Below are 27,917 nucleotides of genomic sequence, written 5' to 3'. Positions count from 1 at the left end.
CCCCCCAAAAATCCTTGCCTATTGAATTGAGGGCATAGAATTCAGAATGCTAAGCTGATGAACAGCAATTAAATTTTGGTTTAGCTTCACTATTCGGTATGAGTGTCTGTGATTTAATTGCTCCATGCTAATCTAAGCTTGATTTTTGACAGACTAAATATTTTTAAGAGATTTTTCTTTTCCACTCATTGAAGCATTTCACAATAACTAAGAATTTATTTTCACATCTTTCCTAGACAGGAGGCTATTCTGACACTTTTTTTTTAGACATGGCAAATTAATTCACAGAGATACTACAATTTAAAAAATTAAAGCATTTGGTATTAGTGATTATTTGTCATTAAATGTTTTGTTGTCAAATCTGAGATGCGTGTGATTTGGTATTCTGTAGAACTGTTTGGTCATATGTAGATTGAGTAGCGACATACATGCAGGTTTGTAACAGGAGATCTCTACAGTCTGATCCTTCACATGCTCATTATGTAGAAACAGAACAGGCTTTTGCTACAGGCTGGCAGCAGAAAATGTCTACATTTTTATTTTGTTATCATAAGCTTTCTAGAACCAGTTGCTTTTGTAGCTGTAGTGTAAAACAGAGAAGGTAAACTGGGAGAGAAAAAGAAGCTTTCAACTCTGGCACCACTGCAAACAAGTCTTTTAGTTTTACCTGCAGTTTTACCTCTGATTCTTTAAAGCTGTCTTGGTGGTGGTGTCTCCTGACTTTTGCTGCTGTTGCTTTTGTCACTGTAATGTAAATATTCCCTATAGCTGCTAGAGTATCTCAGCCTGGTTTTCAAATATGAGTCTGGTTTAATCAGATTTGATTGAAAAATAAGAAGTGTTCTATTACTAGAAAGTGTATTTAATGGATATCGGAAGTTTAAGAATTTCCTTTTGTATTAATTGTTGAAGAATTCTAATGTCCCTGGAAAGGACTGTTAAATTCTGAACTTCAGAAAAAGAGCTTTCTGTAATCTCAAGAACCACAAATGCTGTACATTAGCAATGGAGTGCTGACAGTGGAGCAGTAGTAATATCTGTCAGTTAAGTAGGTAATCTTGGAAAACAAGATGAAATAGAATGAACCAAATTATTAAAAAAAAGCAGAGGAAAAACTTTAGAATACTTTAGGAGGTGTATTACTAGTATATGCTAGCACTGATTTTTAAAAAACAAACAAACAAACAAAGACTTGGCACTACAAGACTTTTTCCTGTTTTTAAGGTATGGCATTATACATGCTGGTGGTATAGGAAAGTACATCAGTGATTGGATCCTTGAGGGGGAACCTGCATTTGACCTGATAGAATTAGATCCAAACCGATATGGAAAGTGGACCACCACAGAATACACAGCAGCCAAAGCAAGAGAATCTTATGGTTTTAATAACATTGGTAAGAAGGTCTTTTTTAAAATGCATTTATATCCTGAAAATGGATTCCAACAAAGTCTGCCTCTAGATTTCTCTGCTTATATATATGTATTAATGTATATTCTATCTTGGAGGTGTACACGATTTAGTATGCCATCGTTTTTGGTTTTTGTTTGATTTTTTTCCTTTTTTGTTTTTTCTCCCTTTAGTTGGTTACCCTAAAGAAGAAAGATTTGCTGGGAGACCAACAGAGAGAACCAGTGGGCTGTATGATTTGCTGAAATCAAAATGTTCAATGGGCTTTCATGCAGGATGGGAGCAACCTCACTGGTTCTACAAACTTGGAGATGAGACTGGATACAAGTAAATAAAAGATTACTCGCCCCCACAACTCCCAGATACATTGTCATGACAGCAAGGGCCAGCTGAGTTAAATTAAGTAAAAAGCATACATTTATCATTCATTTCAGCTAAAGGTAGATACTCCATTATTGGTTTTTCTATAGTTTAGAATCCATTTCATTCTGATAATGCATACATTTCAAAACACACATTGAGGTATCCTGTAAGTCTTATAGGTATGGTGTATCAGGCAGCAGCCTAGCTCAAGGAGAAGATTAGACAACAAGTTGTTCATTATGAATTTGTATTTTTCTCCCTTTCTTATTATTTGATTGGCACCACAGTATAATGTTTTCATGAAAAAGCTGTTTCCTCTCTCTATAATTCTGAGGGATGGAGAAGCCCAATTCTTCTTTCTGTTTTGTTTTTTGTTGTTGTTGTTGTTTTTGTTTTTTCTGTGCCTGCCTACCTACTTACCTGCTTGCATCAGGGAACATCCAGCAAATAAATGTTTTCCACAGAGATACTGGAATCCCAATCTAAATGAGGCTTATAAAGAAATAGAGTCTCACACACTGCTGTTCAGAAATAAAGCCCTTAACACCTTAAACTCAAATAAATGATTCAGCAACAACGTATGCTGTAAATTTACACATGACAGACTACTGCTTCTTCTAAAATTTGAACAGTTCACTGTTTATTGTACAAAATTATTGATAAAATATCAACCCATATCCCTCTCTGTTGTTAAAGGATTTTAATAATTAAGCTGCGTTAGACCAAGGAAAATCTTGAGTAAGCTACCTACAGTTAGGAAAGTCTGTCTCTTTTGAATGATTATTAAACTGCAGAAACTGAAGACTACTTTTTGCTGAAAAGAGCACAAAATTTCCAAATTGTGTTTTTTATGTGTAAATGCTCTGTTTCAGACCCAGTTTTCGCCGCACAAATTGGTTTGACCCTGTGGGTCGTGAGTATAAGCAGGTTATGGAAAAAGTTGGTGTGATTGACCTGTCACCATTTGGCAAGTTTAAAGTAAAAGGCACAGATTCTGTTAAGCTGCTGGATCATCTATTTGCAAATGTTGTTCCAAAGGTAAATGGGACAGTGATAACTGTTTTAATGCTGTATTTAGACAAACAAGATCTGTTTCAGGAAAGGAAAATGAAGCATAATAATTTTGTCATATCTTTCAGAAAACAAATACAGAGATCCTTTGGAGAAACTGCTGTGTCAGGAGATGTATTTCAGTTAGTTAAGAGCATGGACAGTGCAGTTTATACTAGAGTAGCCCCATGTAGAAGTACCTCTTGACACAAATCATTGAATCATAGAGTGGTTGAGGTTGGAAGGGACCTCTGGAGATCACCTTGTCCAACCCTGTGTTCAAGCAGATCACCTGGAGCTCATTGCCCAGAACTATGTCCAATTGACTTTTAAATATCTCCAAGGATGGAGTGAGACTCCACCAGCTCTCTGGGAAACCTGTTCCTGTGCTTAGTCACCTTTACACTAAAAAGGTGTTCTGTTGAAATACAGAACCTTCTGTGTTTCAAACCTTTGTCTAAAGAAGTCCAAGTGCATCTCACCTGGAATTCTTTTATGGTAGCACTAGGATAGCTTCGCAGCTGCCTGCCTAAGACTGCACTGTACTGTAGCAGATTCAGGCAGCAGAAGAGAGCACTGGGAGGTGCTCTTGCCTGACCATAGCTGGATGTTTTACTCTTTCTGGATTCTCAAGGGAACAGTTTTGGTTTGGTTTGGTTTGTTTTTTAAATGTGACCCATGCTCACCACCCTACACCCTCCTCATGCTGCCTCTGTTTTACAGCTGTCTGCCTGAAGCAGGCAGGGCTGCAAATGTTCAGGATATTCAGCTTTCAGCTCACACCTATCCTTTCTCCGTAAGTTTGGCTGTTCACAGATCCTCATTATGATCCTATTTTTAAAAATGGCAGACTGTGACAAATTAGCCCAGGTTTATTATTCTTGCCTCAGTTTATGGTAGTGCTCCATGAGTCTCTTTGTTTTCTTGCTTTGTCAGTCACTCTCATCTGGTGTTTTTAGTTTCAGAGATAGACCTCCAGAAGGCAGATTGTTCCTTTCCAAAGTGCTGCAGCCATAGAGGTTGCTTATTTCAGCACTTAATTTCATTAAGTTTTTGCTGTAGGTCATGGTTTTAGACAACTTTTTGTAGGGAAACAGTAGGTACACTGAGACTGTAGTTATGAAGGTAGATAACTTCTTGGAGGCCAGAGCCAATGAAATGGGAAGGTTGTAAACAAGAATGGTGTCCTTTAGGTTTAGGAGAAAGAAGAGCCTGAATTGCGATGTAATTTTTTTTTTACTGTATTAATTTATGATAGCAATATAGATTAAAAGTTTGTCTTCTTTCTCACTTGGGATGGAGGTGGGGTAACTGTCATCAGTGGGCATGAATAATACTTGCTGAATATATGTATGTGGTGGTAGTAAAACAAGATTAAACAGGAAATTATGAGAACAAAATGAGTGCCTTCTATGGCATTTAAGCAGTGTTGCTAAGGGGAAAAGAATGATAGTGAAATAGAATGCTTTATGGGTCCACTTAAAATGGAGCATTCACACAGTTGATTATTTAAGCTGTCTGATTTTTGCTTGTCTGCATTGTAAAATAATTCAGTGAAATTACTGGAGATGTATCACAACCAGGTTGAGTGTGACTGCCATCAGATCCTGAACATTCAGTTATGTCCCTGTAATATGCCAGTAACTATAATGATGTAATATGACCTTACCAAAGAATGCTAGTATCTGCAATATTTTTCTTTTTTCCATTCATTGTTTGGAGTCTGGACACTGACTGGGTGATTGACAAAGTTCTTATGAAAACAGAATAAAGTAAGAGAGATTAAATTCTGCCTTTGCAACAGCTATGAGACGTTCCTATTCTGTTTGTATGGATGATGTCTATATGAAAGTGTATATATTTTATGGTCACAGCTAAGGAACAGTTAATTGAAAGTTTGCCTCTATAGTTCAAGTTTCTATACAAAACTTGATTGAAATGTGCAGAGATGGATGTAGATTAGTAGTCAGCAACTACATAAAATATACAAGCATACATAAATTAGGGCCACAGAAGCATAAGCCAGCTCAGTATTTATTTCTTTAAAGGGGCAAAGTAATGTTATCCTTCTGGGATCTGAAAGCCTTATTTATATGATTGGAAAATAATATTTGTGTCAATAACACAAAGAATTTTTTATTCTGATAATCAAAGAACAAACAAAAATTAACGGAATTTGCATTCAAAATGCATTCTTAAATGTAGCTTAAGAACACCTTGTGTAATACACAATTAACAAATATTTATAAAGGTCTTGCTTTATCTAATTTCAAAAATTTCACATTTTTCTGTGAAGAAAAATGTGAAATTTCCACTGTAAAGCTTAAGCTTGGCTGATTGTGCATCTGTCTGCTCCTATTATGGCATAGCAGAACAAACATAAATGTGTTGTTCTTTTGTGTAAAGGCATATTTGCATATATTTCATAATGTTTTATTTTACATTCTTAATAATTGCAAATTTTACTCTGTAGGTAGGTTCCACTAATATAAGCCATATGTTAACACCAAGAGGAAAAGTTTATGCTGAGCTAACAGTCTCTCAACTGTGTCCTGGAGAATTTATGCTTGTAACTGGCTCGGGATCAGAACTCCATGATCTGAGGTTAGTTTATTTTTGATACAGTAAGTACACAGTGCTATACAGTCACATTAATATAGTAACCTTTTTACTGAATTCCAAATTCTTAATTATTACTCAACAAACCTTTTGCTAGGTTCAAGAGAATTCTAGTTATTTATTGATTTTTGTTTCTTAGAAACCTGGTTGAGTTGAATCCTAAAGTATACGTAGTTGCATATTGGATTATTGTTGATGTAAAAATGGAGAATTTACTGATAGTTATGTAATATACTTTAATGGAGGTAGTTCTTGTTTTGTTGTTGAACCTGTTCATGTTTGGCATTGTATGACGCAAAAAAAGAAAATTGGCTTTAAACATGGATGACCCCACAGGCATTGACCTGGCTAATACAGTTGGGTAGTGCAGTCTTCCTGATACTGTGATAACATCTCCTTTGGGGTCTGGGGTCACAAAGAACAGAAAGAAAGGAGGTAGAAGCAGTTTGCAGGATGACTTTATTAAAATGCTTTTCATAGATAAGCATGAGAGATGACACTTCTAGTCCTGAAGAATTTTTCTTACTGGAGATTGCTGACAAATCAGTTATTCAACATGAATCAACACATTAAAGACTGAAATTTGCTATGAATAATGATGAATAATGTACTGGAATCATTAGTACCATTGGCTTATTCAGGAACAGAATAGCAGAACCGAACTTAACACATTTACTTCTACAGAATTTCACCAGTCCTGTTTCGTACTCCCCTGTGCATGAGATCTTTTGAAACAGTTTAACAAAGCAGTACTTTATAAGATTTTTAAATATACTCCTTCCATTTATTTTGTGAATTTCCTGAAAGGCAATACCCCACTGATGTTTTTAATTGAATCAAAACTTAAAACTGAACTTCCTGCCAATACTTTAAATACTGGTAGGAACAAGCCTGGTTGTATATTTCTGTTGACAGAGGAATTGATTTCGAAATTTCTTATGTTCATTGTGTTTATTGCTTACTCTTTTTGTATGCTGACTTTATTAATATGTTCTGGACGCAAAGGCAAAACTGTATTCAGTTCTATGAGATAACTTATTTCTCTTATATTGAAAATTCTGTTCCACTCCTGTCAATTCTCTCCTTTCCTGGCTGTATCCCGAATGCCTGTGTTCCTATACCAGTATCTCACAGATTGGACTATTTAGTGCAGCACATACTTCACTGGTTTTGAGAAGGTGTGGGACTGAGTGCTTCTGGGAAGATGAACACTAATTAAAAAACTATTCCTTTTTAACCTTTATCTAAATCAGTTATTTTTCATAAAAATATAACACCACTGTTGTGTTTTACATGCAGATGGATAGAAGAGGAAGTAACAAGGGGTGGATACAAAGTTGAAATAGAAAACATGACAGATGAGATGGGAGTGCTTGGTGTAGCGGGTCCATATGCCCGACAGATCCTGCAGAAGTTGACAAATGAGGATCTGAGTGACAGTTCATTTAAGTTTCTCCAGTCTAGACATCTGAAACTTTCTGATATTGCTGTTACTGCCATTAGGATATCATACACAGGTAAGCAATAGAGAAAACAGACTCTTAAAAAAAGAGGCAATAGTAAGTGTAACTAAAATTTTATTGAAAAATAAATCTCTTCATGTATACATAAACAATCACATTTTATATATAAATGTGTGAGGAAGTGCAGCACATTGCTTTTCAGATGTGATCTGGTCAGGGTCTGTACTGAGTTTTCCAAGACTTTTTTTCTCTAAAATACCCTATAGTGTAAATATTTATTTTACAGAACAGAAGGCCAGTTCTGATAACCTCTGTGGTATTTGCTGCAAAACCAACGTCAAGAATTGTTTTTGTATTACTGCATATTAGTATTTGTCAAGTACCTTGAAAATGTAATGCTGTAATGCTGAGTATCTATTTTTTCAGTTACTTTTAATTTTTATTTATTTTTATGTCTGTTTCTACTGCAATGGCGTGGGTTCACGCCATTCCGAAGCAGCTGAAGTCCTCCTTTTTTTGTTGTACTCAGTAGGATACAATATACTCTTTTTATGCTTATTTACACTCAGTTACATTTGCTGTTCACTTACCAATTCATCTTCTCTTTATGCTTAAGCTTAAGCTTCATCTGGGCTTAAGCTTCATCTTTCATTGTGACTTCACTGCATGGCTGTCCTGATTTTACTGGAGGAGAATCAGTTTTATCTTCAAGAAAGCTACATTTCTGCAAAGCCTACACTAGTAGATTTAGTGGAAGCAAAGTTGATAAGACATTCTGGTTTAGTTTTCAGCCATCACTGGTATACAGTGATCAAGGTCCTTAGCAGTTTTGAGTTAAACAAGTGCGGAAGCTGGGGAAAGAGAAAGTCAGGGCAGTGGACCCAAGCTGACCAACAGAATTAGTCCATACCATAAACATCCTGCTCACTGTAAAATGAGGAGTTTGCTGGCGATGGCTCTCTTTCCTTAGTGGCTGTCATCCCAGGAGGGTCTCACCTATCCTACTTCCAAGGCCTACTCCCCTGCTCATTGTGACCATTGCGACCACTATATCAGCTGAGTATAACTCTGTGTAGTTTATATTAATACTGTTATTCATAGTGGGGTTTTGTTATGTTATTAAGTCTGTTTATATTTCAACCCACTGGTCTTCTTTCCTTTTCCTGGTTCCCCTTCCCAGTTAGAGAGGAGTTATCAGGGTATAGAACAACTGTCTATAAACAGCAACAATTACCTTTTCTTATCAGTTATTCTGATTCCCTGATCCCCCTCACCCCAATTGCAGTTAACAGTTTGAATTATGATAATAGTACCACAGTTTAAGGTCTAGGGCATAGAGCATCTGGTGGTTTTTGTAGGGAATTAGACTTGGTGTGTGATAGCAGAATTGACCATATAATGTGAATTAACAATTACTGATCACTACTTTTTACCAAGAACAGGCCTATATTTATTAGGATTGTTTCATTGTTGAGCTGATGAAACTGTTAATCTTGTTTGTATAACAGGTGAATTGGGCTGGGAGCTCTATCATAGAAAAGAAGATTCTGTAGCTCTTTACTATGCAATCATGGAAGCTGGCCAAAAAGAGGGAATTGACAACTTTGGAACATATGCTCTGAATGCTTTAAGGCTGGAAAAGGGTTTCCGAGCCTGGGGGGCAGAGGTCAGGAAATATGACTCCTTTCTTATTCTTTCTGTTTATTTTCTTTCTTTTACTAAAACTATACAGCTTTTAGTCAGATATAGCTCAGATAGTTTTTATTTCAGTTTCTTAATTTAGCATGAAAAGAAAATCTACCTTAAGCAGGAAAATCTACTGTAATTCTGAACAGTATCTTTTCTAAATAAAAATAACTAGTATATTCCATAGCACTGCTGGCAAAGAGACACTTAGTTAGATTCACTAATGTTTTCCCTCTTGTGCATAACAAAATTATGAGGGTTTTGCTGAACTCTAGGGTTTTGAAATCAAAGGTTTGGCTGATAGATCCTGAAAATGTTTTATTTCTCTCATTGTGTCTTGAGAGGCCGATTTTTCTTGCTTCATAATGTATTTGGAACTTTTTCATTTCTCATTAGCTTGTTTCTGCCAAATTTGCTCATTTACCATATAGAACTACTCAGGGGAGCTAGAGAATTTGAGGGAAATCAGTATTATTTCTGCTTACCAAAATTTTTTCTTAATTCATTTAGAAGGGAAAGAACTCAAGAACGTGAAATTATTGGCATTTAGGGGTCCTTTTCATTTGCCCAGTGATTGGTATTTTCATTCTTGCTTCAAATGCTGCCTAACATATCATTCCCCCTACATCTAATGAGAAGGTGGTAAACAAAATTGGCTTTGTATTTTATTTTCCTCTCCAGCTAAAGTATTCTGCTATGTTGCAATTAATGTGTATACCGCTGTTGTTCAATGTTCTGCAGGTTCCATTCTTGAATGAAAAGTCTTGTTTCTTACTGAAATGTGCATTTACTCTGCATATTGAAACTTAGATGAATGATTTACCTATCTGTATTTTGTATTGGGCATAGTAGTAGACATTCTATTGAAATCTCATATAGGAAGCATATACTGTATTCAAATAGAAATTGCACATATGCAACAAGGAGGACATTGACCCAGGAGTAAATAGAAGACTGCATGGAATAACTAAATAAATACACCCCACCCCCCAAACCAAAAGCTATGATAGTCTATCAGGTATGGATGGCAATTTTTTTTATTTTTTTTTAACAGATGAACTGCGACAGTAATCCTTTGGAAGCAGGACTGGAATACTTTGTAAAGCTAAACAAGGTATGGCTTATTATTTTCAAAGTGTTCTATTATGCCCAAGGTTATTCCTTTAAGTGTTTGAAAAGAAAAATATAATTATCTGTGAAATAAAATAGGTTTAGAAAATGAGCTTAACAACTTTCTTCCACTGACCATAAGAATAATTATTAAGTACCAATTTAAAAAAAACCCATACTTTTCCATGTTTCTTGCAAACAAAATTATACATTAGGGCAGAAAGTTGCAAATACTCGATGTTGTCTACATGAAAAATTAAACCCAAATGAAACCCAAATGCAGTGTCATAACTGTCAGCTTTCCATGAAACCTGGTAAAATTGTTTCCTGTGCAGCTCTAATGATTGTCTGTTGCTACCAGTTAGCCCATTAACTCACAGTTAGTTGCCTGCACAGTGGATGTGAAGTTTCTAATGTAGAAAATGAGGTCCTGTACATTTCAAGTTAGGTCCCCTGAATGAAGGGCTATTTCTGACTTTAATTTCAAACTTCAAGTTACCTCTTCAAATAAACAACAAATCTTAAACTTTGAGTAGGCAAGAATTATGGAGGCATGTTAAACCTGAAAAAGTACTTATATCTTCATGAGGTAATTTCACCAACAATAACAGGGATGAACCCAGGAAGATGCTTTTCCTCTCCAGCTGCTGACACTGTCTGTAGATACTAAAGTTCTTCAACCTGTGCAGGATTAATAAAATATTCATTTTTTTTTGTTCTAATCTAACATCAGTGTGTGCCCTGGCATGAAATAAAAGTTCTAAACTTGTGCTTGCCCGACTATGGAGCTTATCCACTGGAAGGCAAGATGCTTTCAGGGATGTCAATGACAGTTCCTACATGTAGTGAAGTTACAGTTGTCTCCACTGGTTACTGTACTTTTGCCCTAATCAGAGTAAATGGCACTTGCAATGGAAATATAGTACCTTAAGGAACAGGTTTGTGTTGTATTTACTCACCAAGGACTTTCCCATCTGGAAGAGAGCATTGTCAGAATTATGGGAGAATGTAATGGGAAAATGTTGCTGTAACTTTTTTTCCTAGTTCCATTTGATACATCCTTTGTTTCTTTGTTTGTTTGTTTTTCTTTTAGTATAAGCTGGGAAAGTTGTTGCTTGCCAAGATGCCCATGCAAACCATGCAAAGGCACTACTGTGCATGAAGCACTTGATTCTTTATAACTTTTCAGCCATGCAGAGAAGTGTGCAATGCAGGGTTGGAACAGCTCTCTCAAGCAGATATTCACATTGTAGATGAATGGCATGGAACGAATCTCCAGCATAGATGCAGGATGTCAGCTTAAAACATTTGCCAGTTATGCTGAACTAATGTGAAAAAGGAAGTAATTGATGTTTGTTTATTGACTCAAACAAGGGCAGTTGTGACTGTATGTTGACACTGCAGAAGTAGCTGAGCTAACTCAGATATTGAAAGTGGTATAAACACTGTAGCATGAAGCACAGTGTGAGATTATTTACTCTGCTTCTTGGCAGCTTGGGGCTGTGAGTCCCAGTTCCATGCCTCTGCTTCTGGTGTCTGTTTGGCATGGCGTAGACCTCAGCATTCCCTAGCGGCCACTGTGACCAAAGACAGACAAAATACGTTGTTATCATCTGCTCCTATTGTTAAGGAAACTTTCTGAGAAAAAAGGCAAATGGTATACAAGCAACAGATACTTAAATCTGTTTGACATCTTGGTTTGTAGGGTTACTGACACAGATTGTTCCTTTAAGCATGTGCCCCCAACTGGGGAAGGTGCTGATTTCTGTATAAATTAAAACCAAAATGCACTGCTCAGTTAATTACTAACTTGCTTCTTACCGTGCAACAGGGAGCTGAAATAGTTCACGAAATGGGTAAAAAGGGCTCGACTTCAGTGAATTTCGACTGGTATGTAATGGGAAATGTAAACAGTTTCTAAACAGAGTAAAGTGAATGAACAACTAAATGCCAGTGAAGGAAATATGATCATTTTAATTTCAATGAGAGAGCTTTCAGATATCTGGGCAATAGTTGTAAATTCCCATTAAAATGGGCAAAATCCTGGTATTTCTCTGTGTTTACTAAGTTTAGTGTATGCATCATCTTCAGGTACATATGGACTAGTAATTTTTTGTGAAAAATTACACAAGAGAAACTCTTAAAAGCATAAGTTGACATTTTTGACAGTCAAATTATAATTCATTATAATTAAAAAATTATAAATTATAGCATGACAGTAAGTAAACCTGTTTCCTCAGGATTCCTTCAGCAACTTTCATTTTATCATTGAGGCTGAACAGATTATATTAATCTAGGTGGTTTCCTCTAGACCCCAGCTTGATACTACTTTTTTTTCTTTAATGTTGGTGATAGTTGCTCCCTTGTACAGAAAAGCAGGATCAGCTGTGATTAAACCAAAGTGGAGGAACAGTAACAGAATAAATTTCTAATTTAGAGTGTACATGGTCTTCATAACTTCACAACAAAATGTGTCTGGTTTAGGGGTGGTTTGTTGTTTTGGTTTTGTTGTCTTTCTTTTGTTTGTTCATTTAGTAGGTTAGATAAGTTTTTAGTTAGCCTCGTTCACTAATACTTTCATCTTAAGCACTCTGCTACTAAATATCAATAGAATTCTAATGGTCATTGTGGCAGGAAATTCACAGAATATATTTTAAAAAGGAAAAGTTGCAGTTCTGTTTTCTCCATATCCCAGAATATTGTTTTAGTTCTGCTGCAAATTTCAAGCTTCTCAGGTTCAAGTGGTCAAAGATACAAACTTATTACTTCTTAATGCTTTCTATTTTTCAAAACCTTTGTTTAAATTTAATGGCTTTTTGATACATTGTCATAGAAAAAGATAAGCAATCACCAGATATTAATTTACCGTGGACTTTTGTTCTATGGCAGAATCCAGAATCCACCATATCTGTGTTTATCTTGCCATATGTATAAAAATATCATGTATGAAATTACAAAGACCTCTCAGTCCTGAAGGTCCCACTTTCTGCCTAGGCAGTCCATTCTAATAATTTGCTATGCTTATGTTAGAAAATGTTTTCTTGCTACTCTTTAAACTTATCACTGATTATTATGTTCACTACTGACATAAAGAAAAAAATATTTCCTTCTTTCAGAAGCTGCTTGCATCTTCCAAAACCTCCTAGCATGCACCTTTTTTGGAGTTCTGAAGTGGGTGATTATTTTTAGCTAATTGAGTATTCTTAAAACAGTCCTATTTTTCTCCTAAAGGTAATGGACCATAAGTCCCAATAAAATGTGGTGTTAGAATGAAACACCTCCATATCAGTTTGGGTAGCTCACAGAAATTAACTCTTTCAGAAGAGTTTTTCATATGAACACAATAGTGCCAACAGTCATTAAGAGCATACAGCTACAAAATTCCAAAGGTGAACTGTCTGTAGGTTTGTGACTTGTTTTGCTGTATCCAAGACTGCCATCTCCTGGGCACTCCCTTTGCAGCAGCAGCTCACTGCGATTTGCGAAGAGAATGTGGTAGATGGCAGAAACCCTGTGGGACTCTGCTCTAGTGCCGTCTTTTCAGGCTGGGATCTGAGTGCTTAGCTAAGATGCAGTGTGGTTTTTTTTCCACTAGGAGGAAATACCAGTATCAGAAACAGTGTTTCTTTGTTGCAGCACTTTTTATTTACTGGGGCAGTGTCTTTGTTCTCAATTCCGAGCTTTTTTCCAGATTATGCAATACGCAGAATCTCTCTTCTTTCATGTTTTCTTAGGTCTACTATACCAGCACCTTTTTGTACCAGCTTTGTTTTCTGCTCTTTTCCCTGTCTGCTTCCCACTGTATACATCTTACCTCTACCACTACTCAGTGACTGCCTGCATTTCAGTGTCAAAAATCCCTTTCAGACTACAAGCCCTACCTCATCTTCTGACTTCACATTGGATTTCTGAGGTGTCTTTTACTATTACACCTATTAGAGACATAAACATTTAATTGCTTTCTTATTCATTATGAATAGGAGTTATATCATGCCCAGCAACTTCACATAGAGGTGTGTATGACTATAAATCAGAGATACAGTACTTGTGTATTGACCTAACCTCCAGCATAACTACATGTAAGTTATCTCATGGGAAAGAAACTGCTAGGATGAGCAGTTGTAAGACTGTGTCTCCATCCTTTTATTCCTTTGGTAGCAGTTTAATCTTACAGGTTCATGTCCTCCTCTTTCCAGTCATTTGTTTCCCACCTGTTCACTCTGTGAGAACTGTCCCACAGTTGTGTCAGTACAACTCACTGTGTTTATGCTCATAGTCTAAAATGATATGTCCTGATTTATTAAAGCACAAAATTATAAATTAGGGAAAAGGCTTTTTCATCATTGCACAGATATGGTTTGGAGAAAGAACACAAAAATGTTTAACTGACGCATTTGATCTCTTTATCAATGATGTGGATGAAGGGATTGAGTGCACTCTCAGTAAGTTTGCAGATGACACCAAGTTGGGTGGGAGTGTTGATCTGCCTGAGGGTAGGAAGGGTCTGCAGAGGAATCTGGACAGGCTGGATCGATGGGCCCGAGGCCAATTGCATGAGATTCAACAAGGCCAAGTGCTGGGTCCTGCACTTGGGTCACAACAAACCAATGCAGCCCTACAGGCTTGGGGAAGAATGACTGGAAAGATGCCAGGCAGAAAAGGACCTGGGAGTGCTGGTCAACAGCTGACTGAACATGAGCCAGCAGTGTGCCCAGATGGCCAAAAAGGCAAATGGCATCTTGGCCTGTATCAGAAATAGTGTGGGCAGCAGGACTAAGGGACTGATTGTGCCCCTGTACTTGGCACTGGTGAAGCTGCACCTTGAATATTTGAAATGGTGGGAGAGTACTTTTCTTTTCCCCCTCTCAGTCCCCATTTGTTATGCCTATAACATTCAGTGTACTTTTCCACCTAAATCCTGTCCCCATCCACTGATTGGTGGAACCATATTGTGTGGTTACTTTATTTGATGGCCAGAGGGTCAAAAAACAGAGGATTTATTCCTTAAATATATATGGAGTATGAAACACATTAGAAAGAATCTGCTATGATTTTGTTACTTGTATAAAATGCACACCTACGTCACTCCCAGTGTATGTGTTGGGCTATGTAAAGGAATAAGCACCCACTGAGCTAGGAATTTTGAGCCAAAATAAGTCAATAATTCATCAGTTTTATCAATTTCTTAGAGCTGGCTGTTTGCATATGAAAAGGGCTTAGGCAGATTGAATGAAAGGTGGAGTGATGCAGCTACCGTACATACTGACTGGCCACATCTCCCTTACAAACTATTTTGGATCATATAAACAGTAAAGAAAAAGAAACTTGTCACATATTTGCTGCCTGTGGAGGGAAATGATCTTCAGTTGTTGCCCTGGTAAAGGGGGTATTGTTTGGAGTGCTACCCTGAATTTATTCAAGACCATCAAACTAAGAATTATTAATTTCAAATTACTGCATTGATGTTGTCTCTAGTGTGTTGTAACATGATGGTTATAGCAGATCACAGCAACTGTTGGTGCTGCCTTACTCAGTTGAGTGGCTTTGTGTACGTAATTTGCCTGTATGTCTGCAGTCATAAGTAGCATACTTCAGTATTTCAGTATTAAGAGATTACTATATCTTTGCTGCCAGTTATTGTTGAATGGATATGACTTTTTTTTCCCTATATGCCTCAACTTTATTCTGCTAAACTGCACAATAAAAAAAAGAAAGTCTTACAGATAATTTCTATTCCTTTGCTTCTCTTAAGCCACAAAATACTTTTACAGAAGGTTAGAATTAAGATCTGTATGTGCCCTGGTTTCTTTGGGATAGAATCACAGAATCAGTTTTCTCTTCAGAAAAGCTGCATTTCTGCAAAGACTACAGTACTCTAGTGCATGGGAACAAAGTTGATAAGACACTTTATTTTAGTTTTCAGACAACACTGCTATGGAGTGATTGAGGTCTTTAGCAGTCTTGAGTTAAACAGAAGCTGGGGGTAGCTAAAGTCAGGGCAGTTGACCCCAAACTGACCAATGAAAATTATTCTGTACTGCAAATGTCACACTCACTATAAACTGAGAAGTTTGCTGGGGATGGCTCTCTTTCCTTGCTGGCTGTCATTCCAGGAGGGTCACACTCATCCTTCTACTTCCAAGGCCTACTCCCCTGCTTGCTGTGACTATCACAGCTTGTGACCACTATATCAGCTGAGCACCACACTCTGTGTAGTTTATATTAATGTTGTTATTAATACTGTTTTATCATTACTATTACTTTATTAAATCTGTTTCTATTTCAATCCATGGATCTCTTTTCCTTCTGATTCCCCTCCCCAGATGGTGGGAAGTCATCAGGTAATAGAACAACTGTCTAAATGACGAGAGTATGCTATTGAAAGCCAAACACACTTGAAACACAGTGAGTTAAACTTCTCAGTGTACATCACTGTGCCTAAAAAATCACCTCGTTGGTTAATGTCCCCTGAACTCTTTTTTCTTTTGCTAGCATGCACATGGTAATTTACACAAGGTAAAAGTTGGATGAGGGCAAAGAAAATGTGTATGTCCAAATATGTTAATACATTAGATAATTCAATGGGCTCACTCTAGCTGTATGGTATTTGAAAATCGTAATCGATTTATCTTTGTGATATGATTTTCCATTTTAGTCTTTGTTAGGTAACACAAATAAAAGGCACAACCCATCTTTTTTTTTCTTTTATCTGGTGAACTGCACTCAAAGAATATAAAGCTAAACAATACATCTTGTCTTTATCTTGTATCTAAGAAGTGCTTTTATTTTATGTGAAAAACATTACATCTGCCAAAGCATAATGCTTTGGGAGCTCGTGCCAAGATAATGGAAAGTCTTCTGTGTTTTAGGTTTAGTTTATTAAGACTCTGCTTACTCTAAGCAGTAAAAGTAAAACATTGTTACTACATGTCAAGTGATTATTTTTTTAAAACTAAGAGACAGTAAGAGCAGCTTTAAATCTGCTATTTGTTTGATGCTGGAATTGTTTAGGGTTTCTGTTTCTGTCCTTTGTTTCTATTCTTTCTTTTCTGTATTTTTTAAATATTTTTTTACTGAATTATACTGTTTTGAATGGTTTTTTTTCTTGCATTATATTTAGTGTGACAAGCTAAAACAAATAAAGCCATACCAAACATGACTATTTTTCCTCCAAGAAACAGGAAGCAGTTGTTACCAAGAACAGCTAGACTGAGTTTTAATGAGTCAGTTTCCAAAATGCTGTTTTGATTGGAATAAACAACCTCATGCACACACACTCAATTCAAAAATTAATAGTGATGGAAATGTGCTTTATGTACAACTGACATGGATACCCAAGAACTGTAAAATAAGAAGACTGATCTAGTCAGTTTCATATGGTTAAAATATCTTAAGTTGCTTTAAATGTTTTTAAAATGTATATATACACTCTTTTTGCAGTTGTACATCATATATACACATACATTCTCATATAGTGCAACACTACATGTTCATATAGTGCTCATATGTCTGTGTTCTCATATATGTGCATATGCATATAGGTATACACACATTTTTGCATACTGTATGTGTGTGTGTATATATATATATATGTATATTTGTGTATATTTTGCAGAGTTTGAATTCTACATTACCTCTTTATTATTTTTCAAGGCCGTTATTCTAAAAAGACAAGAACATTCTTAACCTTCAAGGAACATAAAATAACAAAGAACAAACCTGTTACATGAAATCCCCCAAATCCATTTCCAGTTAGTGTAACAACTGTCTAGTGATTTATTCCAGGTGGCCAAAAGCCTGGCCCAGTTAAAATTAACTGGGTAAGCATTTAATTTTGTATCTATAACCAATAGGCAAAGAATGATCCAGAGATATGTAGATTCTAAAGCCTGCTAGCTGCTTGCTCTAATGGTTTCCATATCTGAAAGTTAATTATGAAGTGGAAATCAAAATTATTTTTGCTATCAACCTCAAGGTTCCAGCAATTAAGATATTAACAGGAGTTAACTGTCATCTATACAGTTAATCTGGAAGTGACCCATAAAAGCAGTGCACATCTGTTACCAGGTCATACTCAAGGCTCTAATTAAGATTGCTGCATTAACCTTTATGGAAACTATTTTTCAATTTCTAAGTGAGGAATTCATAGACGTATAAATTAACCAGAAATCTTGAATTTATTTATTTTTTAAAAAACACAACACAACCTCAAATGTGAACATGCTAAGTGTTTTATAAGGCTTTCATCTCTCTCTACATCTATGCACTTACAAGTATCTACACACACATATATATGTATGTATGAGTATTTCAGAAAAAAAGGAGCCATGCTCTCAGTCCTGCTATAGCTACATCAGTGCTGTGTGGTACGGCATTCCTAAAGTCACTGATTACAATTCTTTAATCTAGAGGAAATGGCTGAGGAAAAGGGCACAGTAGAAGAATGCTGTCAGAAGCTGGTTCTGAAAGAGTCCTGTCTGTTGCCACTCTTATATTAGTAAAAGACCTAAAAATGGAAATTCACAGATATTCACATTGCTATTTAAGATACCTTAGTGTATCAGTAACATCCATATAGGGTTGGAAAATATCACATGGGACTGAAGGGACACCTAATCTCTTAATTCCAGAGCACCAGCTGGAATTCAGAAGGCCCCAGAGTGTATGACACTGTACTTGAATACTTGTGTTTAGTTCCACTGTTAAATTCCTCAAGACTAAATACCACATGCTACATTAGCATGTATGCTAATGGAGTTGTATGAAAGGAGTTGATTCAATGCTAAGCGTACTTATAGAGTATTTACTTTCTTGTTAGCTCTGTGTGTCATGCTAAACATTTTAGTCTGTGTGTTGTGCTGTGGTATACAGTCTTATTTGTCCATCAGTGAATAAGGCAAGAGCTATAGATGTCATGCATCTGGACTTTTGTAAGGCCTTTAACATGATCTCCCACAATATCCTTCTCTCTAAATTGAAGAGATATGGATTTGATGGGTGGACTGTTCAGTGAATCAGGGATTGGCCAAATGGTTACATCCAGAGAGTAGTAGTCAACAGTTCAATGTCCAGATAGAGATTAGTGATGAGTGGTGTCCCTCTGGGGTCTGTACTGGGACCAGTGCTTCTTGATATCTTCATCAGTGACACAGACAGGGATCAAGTGCACCATCAGCAAGTTTGCAGACGACACCAAGCTGAGTGGTGCAGTTGACATGCCTCAGGGATGGCATGCCATTCAGAGGGACCTGGACAAGCTCAAGAAGTGGGCCTATGTGAATCTCATGGGGTTCAACAAGGCCAGGAGCAAGGTCCTGCACCTGGACTGAGGCAACTCCTAGTATCAATACAGACTGGGGGATGAAGGGATTGAGAGCACCCCTGCAGAGAAAGACTTGGGGGTACTGGTGGATGAAAAACTGAGCATGACCTGGCAATGTGCACTTATAGCCCAGAAAGATGACCGTGTCCTGGGCTGCATCAAAAGAAGTGTGGCCAACACGTCAAGGGAGGTGATTCTGGCCCTCTACTCCACTCTTGTGAGACCTCACCTGCAGTACTGCATCCAGCTCTGGAGTTTCCAGTACAAGACAGATACGGACCTGTTGAAGCAGGTCCAGAAGAGTGCCACAAAAATTATCAAAGGAATGGAATACTTCACCTATTTCTAAGACAGGCTGAGAGAACTGGGATTGTTCAGCTTGGAGAAGAGAAGGCTCCAGGGAGACCTTATTGTGGCCTTTCAATATTTACAGGGGGCTTACAGGAAAGACGAGGACAGACTTTTTAGTAAGGCCTGGAGCAACAGGACAAGAGGTAATGGTTTTAAACTAAAAGAGGATAGATTCAGACTGGATATAAGGAAGAGATCTTTTACAATGAGGGTGGTGAAACACTGGAGCAGGTTGCCCAGAGAGGCTGTAGATGCTTCATCTCTGGAAACATTCAGGGTCAAGTTGGACAGGGCTCTGAGCAACCTGATCTAGATGAAGGTGTTCCTGGTTGGGCTAGGTGACCTTTAAAGATCCCTTTCAACGCAAACAGTTTAATGATTCTGCGATTTGCATTTCTAGTTGTAGATGTTTCCTTTCATAAATGTTCCTGTGTAATAGAAATGTAATTCTATGAAAAGTGAGAGGTTTGAATCTTTGCTTTATCTTTTCCAGCAGCATCTTGAACATTGTATTCCAAAATGAATCCTCACAGTTCCTTCTCTTTCAGATCTGGCTTGTATTTCATGCTGTCTCTTCCCAAAGGTTGGCCATCTATGATCCTTATGTGCAATATCTGCCATATCCTCAGTTGGCCCACTTTGATTTTTAGACTAACTGCTCTGTAGCTGTGTAGCTGGGAGGTGTTTGCAACAATGGCTGACAGAGTGTGACCTTTCAAAGTTCAAAAGTTCCTCATTGTTTTAGTAATTTCTTTTGAGCCTACACATAGGCATATGTGAATCTGAACAATAACTACAGAAATAAGAACTCATGAAGTACCTTCATAAAAATCTATTCCACATACAAGTGTATGTGTTGCTTGTAATTCTGACAGTGCAGTAATACTCTACAGAAGTTAAATAACATTACCAGAAATAATATTTTGATGTCTTCAACGGCACTTCCATTCTTTTTCTATAAACACTTATCAAATGAATTCCTGCTTCAGACTAGAGATGTCACAGTGTCCTAAGATCAAGTGTCGTAAAATAGCTTTCACTGCTATTAATCTTCTCAGCAAAGACTGAAAAGCTAGAACACCTTGTAACTGCTGTTATGTTTCTTGCCTATGAGGTCAGGCTGGTATGGATCTGGCAAATTAGTTGAGTATAAATCTTTTGTTCTGTCTGATCTGTACCTTTAAAGAAGAAATGAATAGGTAGAATTTCTAAGCCACTTTTTTTACTGCACAGTTATTAGTAATAATGATACCCAGACAGATTACTATTTTTTCCTCTGTACAAACTGTCAACATCTCAGAGAGAGGCTTTCTCTTTGTTCTTGAGGCATTCTGTCCAGGACCACAAAGTTTATAACACTCTTTATTTCCATAGCTTATTTTTCCAATTTATTCTCTACCCAGCCAACTATATAAGGAAGTTAGTTTTCTCAGTTATGTTTAAGACTCATGAGATAACAGAATGAGACAAGTTAGGTTCACAGCTACTAGTAAGCAAAATAAGCTTATATCTGTGAACCTGTCTGTGGAATCAAGCTAGCTCAGTGGAATCAGCTCAACATTATAATGTACAATAAATATTGGCTTATATACTCTAGGATTCGGAGACTAAGATTGCTCCTCTCCTACTTGTCACACATTTATGCAGTCTGCTTCTAGAATTATGAAAATCTGCCTGTATGTTTTTAGGCAAGCTGAAAAAGGGAACTCCAAATGATAGTATTATTCTTTAACCAAAATACTGCATTATCCCATAAAATGGTAGATACTGGAAAAAAACCACATACTGTAAAACAAGAATATGGAGGAAACTGCCAGCCTGACAGACACCAAAGTCAAATAGTAACAAGTTACTATTGTGGTTGCTAATGGCAGCAAAAAGGATGCGTGTCCACCTAGGGAGACTAGGGCTTTAGGATTTGCATGTTGGTGTTTCATGTTTTTTATAGAAGCTGAAATGAAACACAGTCTTCTGGCTCACAACCTTAACTGGGCAGACAGTCTTGTAACACACATATCACTACATATGTATTTCTGCTACACTTGGAATTACAGATGTTAAGGGACTGAGATTTAGAAAAACTAATATACTCAATAAAGTTACCAAGATACAATGTATAAATATAGAAACACCAAGATACAAGATATAAAATCTTTCAAAGATTTGATTTAATCTGTATTTCATACAGAATACCTAAGTGATAGGAAAACAAATGAAGACAAATTTAAACACATGTATCTCTAAACTTTTTGCAGAGCTTGAATAACCATGTATCATCATTATCTTCTATTTTTTTCAGCCAGCAGACTTTATAGGAAAGCAGGCACTGAAGCAGATTAAAGAAAAAGGGCTCAAACGACGACTTGTATATCTCACCCTGGAAACAGATAACGTTGATCCAGAGGGAAATGAAAGTGTGTGGCACAATGGCAAGGTGAGGACTATAGATCATGTTACAGGAAACTAATGTTAATTCTCCATCAACAGAATCTAATTTTTTGTTTCAAGTGTGAGTTAATTATTTTTGTTTTTCTGGCAAAAAACAATTTTAAACTACTATAACAATTTCTTAATTTAGGAATGAAAGACTAAGTAAGTATCTACAAAGAAAATACGAAATAACACTAAGTCACAGAAACTAGAGTTGGAACAGATTAAAGTATTAACTTATCTATTCTCTTCTCCTCTTTCACCATTGTGAACACATTTTTGCTATTCACTTAAAAGAAACAAAACGACAGCAAGGTTTAGGCCTTCACCCTTCAGCACAGATTACGCATTGAAATGCTCACGAGCAGTTAAATTATTGTGTACCACAACCCTATGTATGCGTATAATGTTTGTTCCAGAGAAAACTTCATTGAACACAGTAGGAATAGATAGGTTTTCTCAAGGAGCAAAAAATTCCCAGTTTAAGGTAATGTCACCCACAGTAGAGAACATTATGAACTGCTTGACACACGTGAAACTTGCTTGATGTCTGAAGTGTATATACCAAAACTAGTGTATGAGAAGTGTACTTGGTTGGTTTGTTGGGTTTTTTTAGGAAAACCTCCCTGCATCTTGAAAATAAAGATTTTTTTATTTTTTTTTTCAGGTTATTGGCAACACCACATCTGGAAGTTTCAGTTACAGTGCTCAGCAGAGTCTGGCTTTTGCATATGTTCCCACAGAACTCAGCAAAGTTGGACAGAAATTAGAAGTTGAACTTTTAGGAAAAAATTATCCAGCAACCGTTATACAAGAGCCATTGGTGCTGACTGAACCAATGAGAATGCGCCTTCAGAGAAAGGGTGAAAGTCCCAAAATATAAACACAAATGAGGATCTAACAAATTGTCTTGTAGGAAATAGTTCAATTAATACGAAATTAATGAAATTAAGAGAAACAAACTATTCAGATTTGCTAATTACTAAATGCAAAATCCTCATTGCCATACATGAGTGAGAAATTCAATGGTGTTAGGCTCTTGCTTCCTTGTATAGGCCATTCATGTTAGAGATCTGAGCACAGTTCATCAACCAGTATGCGTTCCCCCTTCTCTGTGGCACTTGTGAGCAGAAAGTGGCAGGGAATGAGTAGATCCTTGATTCGGCTTGCTCCCACATTGACTAGCAGATCTGAATTAATGAAGAGCAGAAAGTTGCTCTTGGTATTGTCCAATAGCAAATTCTTCCTCCTCCTCGACACTCACAGTTCCTCCTTTGCTTGTCCTCAGGGTAAAGTAGCTTATCCTGGCTTCTTACCACATGACATCACAAACTTATCATTAAAATAACGTCACTAGTTCCACACAGAAATGCTTCCTAAGGAATTGAAATACATTCCAGCAATCCTTAAAAATAATAAAGGCAATATTAAAGGCAAAATGAACTGTTAACATTTTTCCCCAACATGTCACCCTGCAAAAATTCTCACAGAAGATCAAAATCTTGTTCTTAATGAAACAGTTATAGGAAAGCTATTCTTCATTATTTTATATGAATCATCTAGTAAATTGCATGTAATGTTCTTGAACACATAGGATGTTATTGCTCAATTTTGAACAGAACATGTAGTACTGTATCTTGGATTTACTGTTCTAAATCAAGAGCTAGACTGACACCAAAGAACCTCTATTACGCCTTTTCCTGTTAATTATAGATTGAACAGCATTAAGAGCCATATGTCATTGCACAGAAGTATTAACAATGAAAAAAATGTAAATAAATCCACACCAGAGGAGCTTTATTCAGTGTTAAATATTCAGTAACCCAAGTGAGCAAGATTGGGATAATGTAAATTATTAAAACACTCTTCTGAATTCTGTGTTCAACAATTCTTTTGAATTATAACAATGTGACAATTTCCAACTTACAAAGAGTAATGCTCCTCTCTAGACTACAGAGAAACCTTTTCAAAGTACATATGAATATAAATAATGTCCACAATGTACTTCTCCAAAGGAGTTGGTGCTTCTAAATCTGCAGCAAAGAAGCAAACATATAAACAGAACATACCAGGAGAAACACAGTTTTAATAATGAACCCTGACTCTTGCTGAAGTAAGCTGGCATTACATTATGCTGTTCTGAATATCTTTTACAAAACAGATCAAAATAAAATGTAAAAGCTTTGACCAGTTTGCATGTATTACAATCTAAAGTGAAAAATCCATTCAGAAATTACTCTCCGTTATCCCTTCAAAAGTACTTTAGTTGTACTTTGCTGAACCAGAGATACTACGTTTTCTAAAGATGACATTATTTGTAATGAGTCACTTAGGCACTGTGTTTCCTTGAGCATTTAAGAAATCTAAAATACAACACTACATGGTTTTATTTAGACTATGAAGGAGGAGAGCAATTCTTAGGAACATAATTTTGAATTTTGGTATTTCCCGAGAGCATGCAAATTCACTAGATACCATATCCTGGAGTGTACAGTAGCAGTTATCCTGAGACAGGCTCTCACATATAGTTTCCTAATAAGCTTTGCTATGCCAAAACACTGTTTCAGCAATGCCTTCCACATCCCAATCTGAAAGTTAGAACCAGGTTTCTAACTCCTTTTCCAGCTTGGAAGAAAGAAGTGCTATTCATTAACAAGTAAACAAGATTGGTCTGACTCTGCGGAAAGGGCAGGCTTTCTGCAGCCTGAACAAAAGATAATGAATCACACATGTAATTCCTGCACTTGAGTGAACTCAGAAACTGCCCTCCATGGGCCTGTACCACATTTCCAGCTGTAACTTCCCAACGCCTGATTTCTCCTTGTAGCAAATGCAGACAACTACCTGTCTTACTTTATAGTGTAGTGTACAGGCCCAAACACTGATTTCCTTGTGGGCTTCTCATTGACAACTGTTGTCACTCAAGTCTCACTAAAATTGAGCATTGACTAATTCCAATTTAGTTTCAGGATTTGGGTAATCAGGCAAAAAAAAACCAACCACCACCATTGCATGCTGTTTATGGGACAAGGCAATGCAAGGTAGAAGTTTCTTTCTTACAGCCAACTTCAGACCAAAACAACTTTCTGTTCATCACTGACCATATATAAGACAAATGGAGTATCTTAGAGCTTGTTGCACTCTGTTCCCACTTGGGAATGGCTGTGCTTTCTGTTTCACAATGCATTCAGGACCAGAGATACCTGAAATAGTTTTAAGCAAGCATGGCTGAGCATTATAAGTGCTGTAGCTGTGATAGCCATGTGTTTGACGGGGTTTCCTTGTGGACCTTGCTCCTTTTTTACTGCTCTAATACCCAAGTCAGCTCACTGAGTATTTATTAGGATAGGTCAACATTGCAGCACTTTGCACAGCATGGATAAACTAAACTGTGAGGGGATGAAGCTTTACAAATGGCTACAGAGAGGTTCACAGAAGTAAGTCAATCTTTCAAGGCTATAAAAAATATATATATAAACCTGAAGAAATGAGGAAGGAAGAGCATTCAGCAGCTTTCATAGTTTCCTTTCACTGCTTCTTTTTATTACAGTGTGTGATATGGTGTTGCATAAACTCGTGGTGTTAAGATGCGGTAAAAGGAGGTGAATAGGAGCGAGGATGTTTCAGCAGTACCTCCATGGTTTAAGAGGGCTTCTAACCAATGAAACAAATATCAGGGTAGAAAGACTGGCATCAACATCTTTTGAGTCTTCCCCAACACCCTTAGCTAACAGAGGAGGCACCTCTGTAATAAGGTGAAAAAATTGGTCATCTAGGAGAATTTCTGAAATATTCACATTTCTGTGTGTGGAGAGATCAGGACATATCAAAAGGCAGTTTTCTCAGACACATTTTTGTAATTTTCTTTTATTCTTCAATCTCCAGAGAGTTTTGTGGCATCGCAGTAGATGTTACTATTACCATTTGAATTTTGGTTCCAGGTTCCTATGTGCTATGGCAACAAGTTAATGCTTTGGGTGATAAAATGACACAGATGCCATAACCTTGTGTGTCACTCTAATGACTTCATTAATCACTGTCCTCCAAACAGTATCCAAGTTATTCAACCTCAAATTAATAAAAGGTACACTGAAACATAAGGGACTGAACATAGACCATTTCCAGGATTTGTTATCTGGATTCAAGATAATACTCTCTGATCTAAATAGTATTTTCTAATTGGGATTCTAAATCCCTCAAGTAGTAGTAAAAAAAAAATAAAAATTATAGGCAGCAACAACCAGACTGTGACTATGTGCTGTGTGTATTTTAGATGATACAGCTTAATATTTTAACTCTGGCAGCTCAGTCAACCAGGTTATATCCAATTCTGGTGGAGCAGGATAACCAGCAAGTAACTCTTGAGACTCATCTAAGTATGAGTTTAGCTGCACTTGAACGCTGTAACACCTTTGGAAACATGTCAGTTGAATAGCTATTATGAATTTTACTCCAAAATTTGTAACTAACATTTTCGATTTCACTTGTTTTTGAAAGTACTTATTTTGAATGAACAAGAATGGTTTCCATGGGAATGGAAACATTTGGAAACTTTACCTGTAATAAGGACATGGAAGAAGTTAGAAAAATATACAATTCAGTGTGACAACTGTGACTGGTAATGGGTTCAGAACTAAAAGCAAGATATATCGGAACTTTCCAGCCTTTTGAATAGTCTGAATCACATCTCAACAAAGAAAATGTTGCTCATAGTCACATACCAGCTTGTCAGCAATCCTGAAATTTCCTTTGGGAAAACTGACTACTACTATTGCTACTTGTCATTCCAATAACAGCTGTGGAAACATATACTCTGATTGTAGAAAAAAAATGTGGCATCATTCACCATTACTGTTCTTTTCAAACCAGCAGGGAATTCATTGGGATTTATAAAAAAAAATCTGGTAAATTTGTAGACTTATCCATTACACTTCATTCATAGGAGCAAGAATTTTCTTCAGAGATTTGTCAATCAGAAAGAAAGTAGACAGGAGTCTGGCATACTGAATATTTGCCTTTCTTACCACAAAATACAATTTTTAATGAGGATTGTTCTTTCACCTGTTACCAAGGGTCTACATAAATTTGGAAATACATGTGTGTAGCATTCCAGCTAAATGTGAAACACATGGCTCTTTGATCTTTAACTGGGCACTGAAATTTATATGAATTCCATGGATGAACAAAGCTGATCAGAACTGACATCCGTTTCTGTCCCTTCACAGTCTTAGATATTTCATCAAGATGACAACTATGGTAGTGGCCATTTACAATATTGCTTTAGAAGATTACATGGTTTGAAGAAACAGCTCTGTTGACATAGCTGTTATTTCTGCTTCTCGGTTGATTCACTTCCTTCCTGCTCAATAACAGTCATAAGCACCATCATATAGCCAGGCCTAGATCAAGACTTCTCATTCGTAGGAAAAAAATTGAGACAAAAAAAGCACTGGGTCGCTCATAATTTTTCAGAAAGTGCGGGTGTGAGACCACCAGCTGATGACGGCAGGAGAGAGGCCATGCACTTTTCTCCTACAGGAATGATTGCCGTCTCGCACAGCACAGCTGCTTCTTCAGTGGCAGGGGCAATGTGTCTTTCCCAGGCTGTAGCACAGGTTGGCAAGCAGCAAGGCCATGGCTGTTTTGCAGCTGTCCCACTGTGCTTATGCATAGAATAAACTGTTGGCAGTATTAAATCTGGATGAGCTGTCACAGTGTCGCATACGAAGACAGAAGTAACAACTTGTACCAGAATACACTGTGTCCTCTGCTCAGACTGTTGTGTTCACTTCCGTGGAAATGCAGCTGACTTGAAATACAGTAGTGTTCCCTGGTTCCCTAAGAAAGGCTCAAAAATGGCTTAAAATGGGTATTTCATGAAGGAATTGAAGATGAACTCCAGCATCATTGAGTTGGATAGTCTGGTAAAACCGTCAGCAACTTCACAGTCTCTTATTTGGACCGATTTCATAAACCCATCTGCCTCACGCTGCACCGATTTGACCCACAGCAGGTGCTTCCCACTCTCGCCGCTCTTACGGCGACACAAACCAGGACGAAGCTGAAGCAGAGGGGTGCGGAGGGGGCGGCCTTAGCCGCAGCCCGGCCGCACCCC

General features: G+C 37.1%; 1 protein-coding gene across 1 annotated transcript; it reads left to right on the top strand.

Moving 5' to 3' along the window:
- Positions 1 to 1,190: 1,190 nt before the first annotated feature.
- Positions 1,191 to 22,940, top strand: DMGDH (dimethylglycine dehydrogenase; the record flags this gene model as incomplete). Its single annotated transcript, XM_010193799.1, has 9 exons — positions 1,191 to 1,394; positions 1,582 to 1,735; positions 2,644 to 2,809; positions 5,295 to 5,425; positions 6,740 to 6,957; positions 8,412 to 8,569; positions 9,644 to 9,703; positions 21,672 to 21,806; positions 22,470 to 22,940. Coding segments are annotated over 9 exons (1,442 nt in total), but the record flags the coding sequence as incomplete, so codon positions are not given.
- Between the last annotated feature and the right edge of the window lie 4,977 nt (positions 22,941 to 27,917).

Source organism: Mesitornis unicolor, unplaced genomic scaffold (assembly GCF_000695765.1).
Source record: "Mesitornis unicolor isolate BGI_N332 unplaced genomic scaffold, ASM69576v1 scaffold6331, whole genome shotgun sequence".
NCBI lineage: Eukaryota > Metazoa > Chordata > Aves > Mesitornithiformes > Mesitornithidae > Mesitornis > Mesitornis unicolor.
The sequence above is the reverse complement of the archived record's forward strand: the minus strand, read 5'-3'. Positions and strand labels throughout refer to the sequence as shown.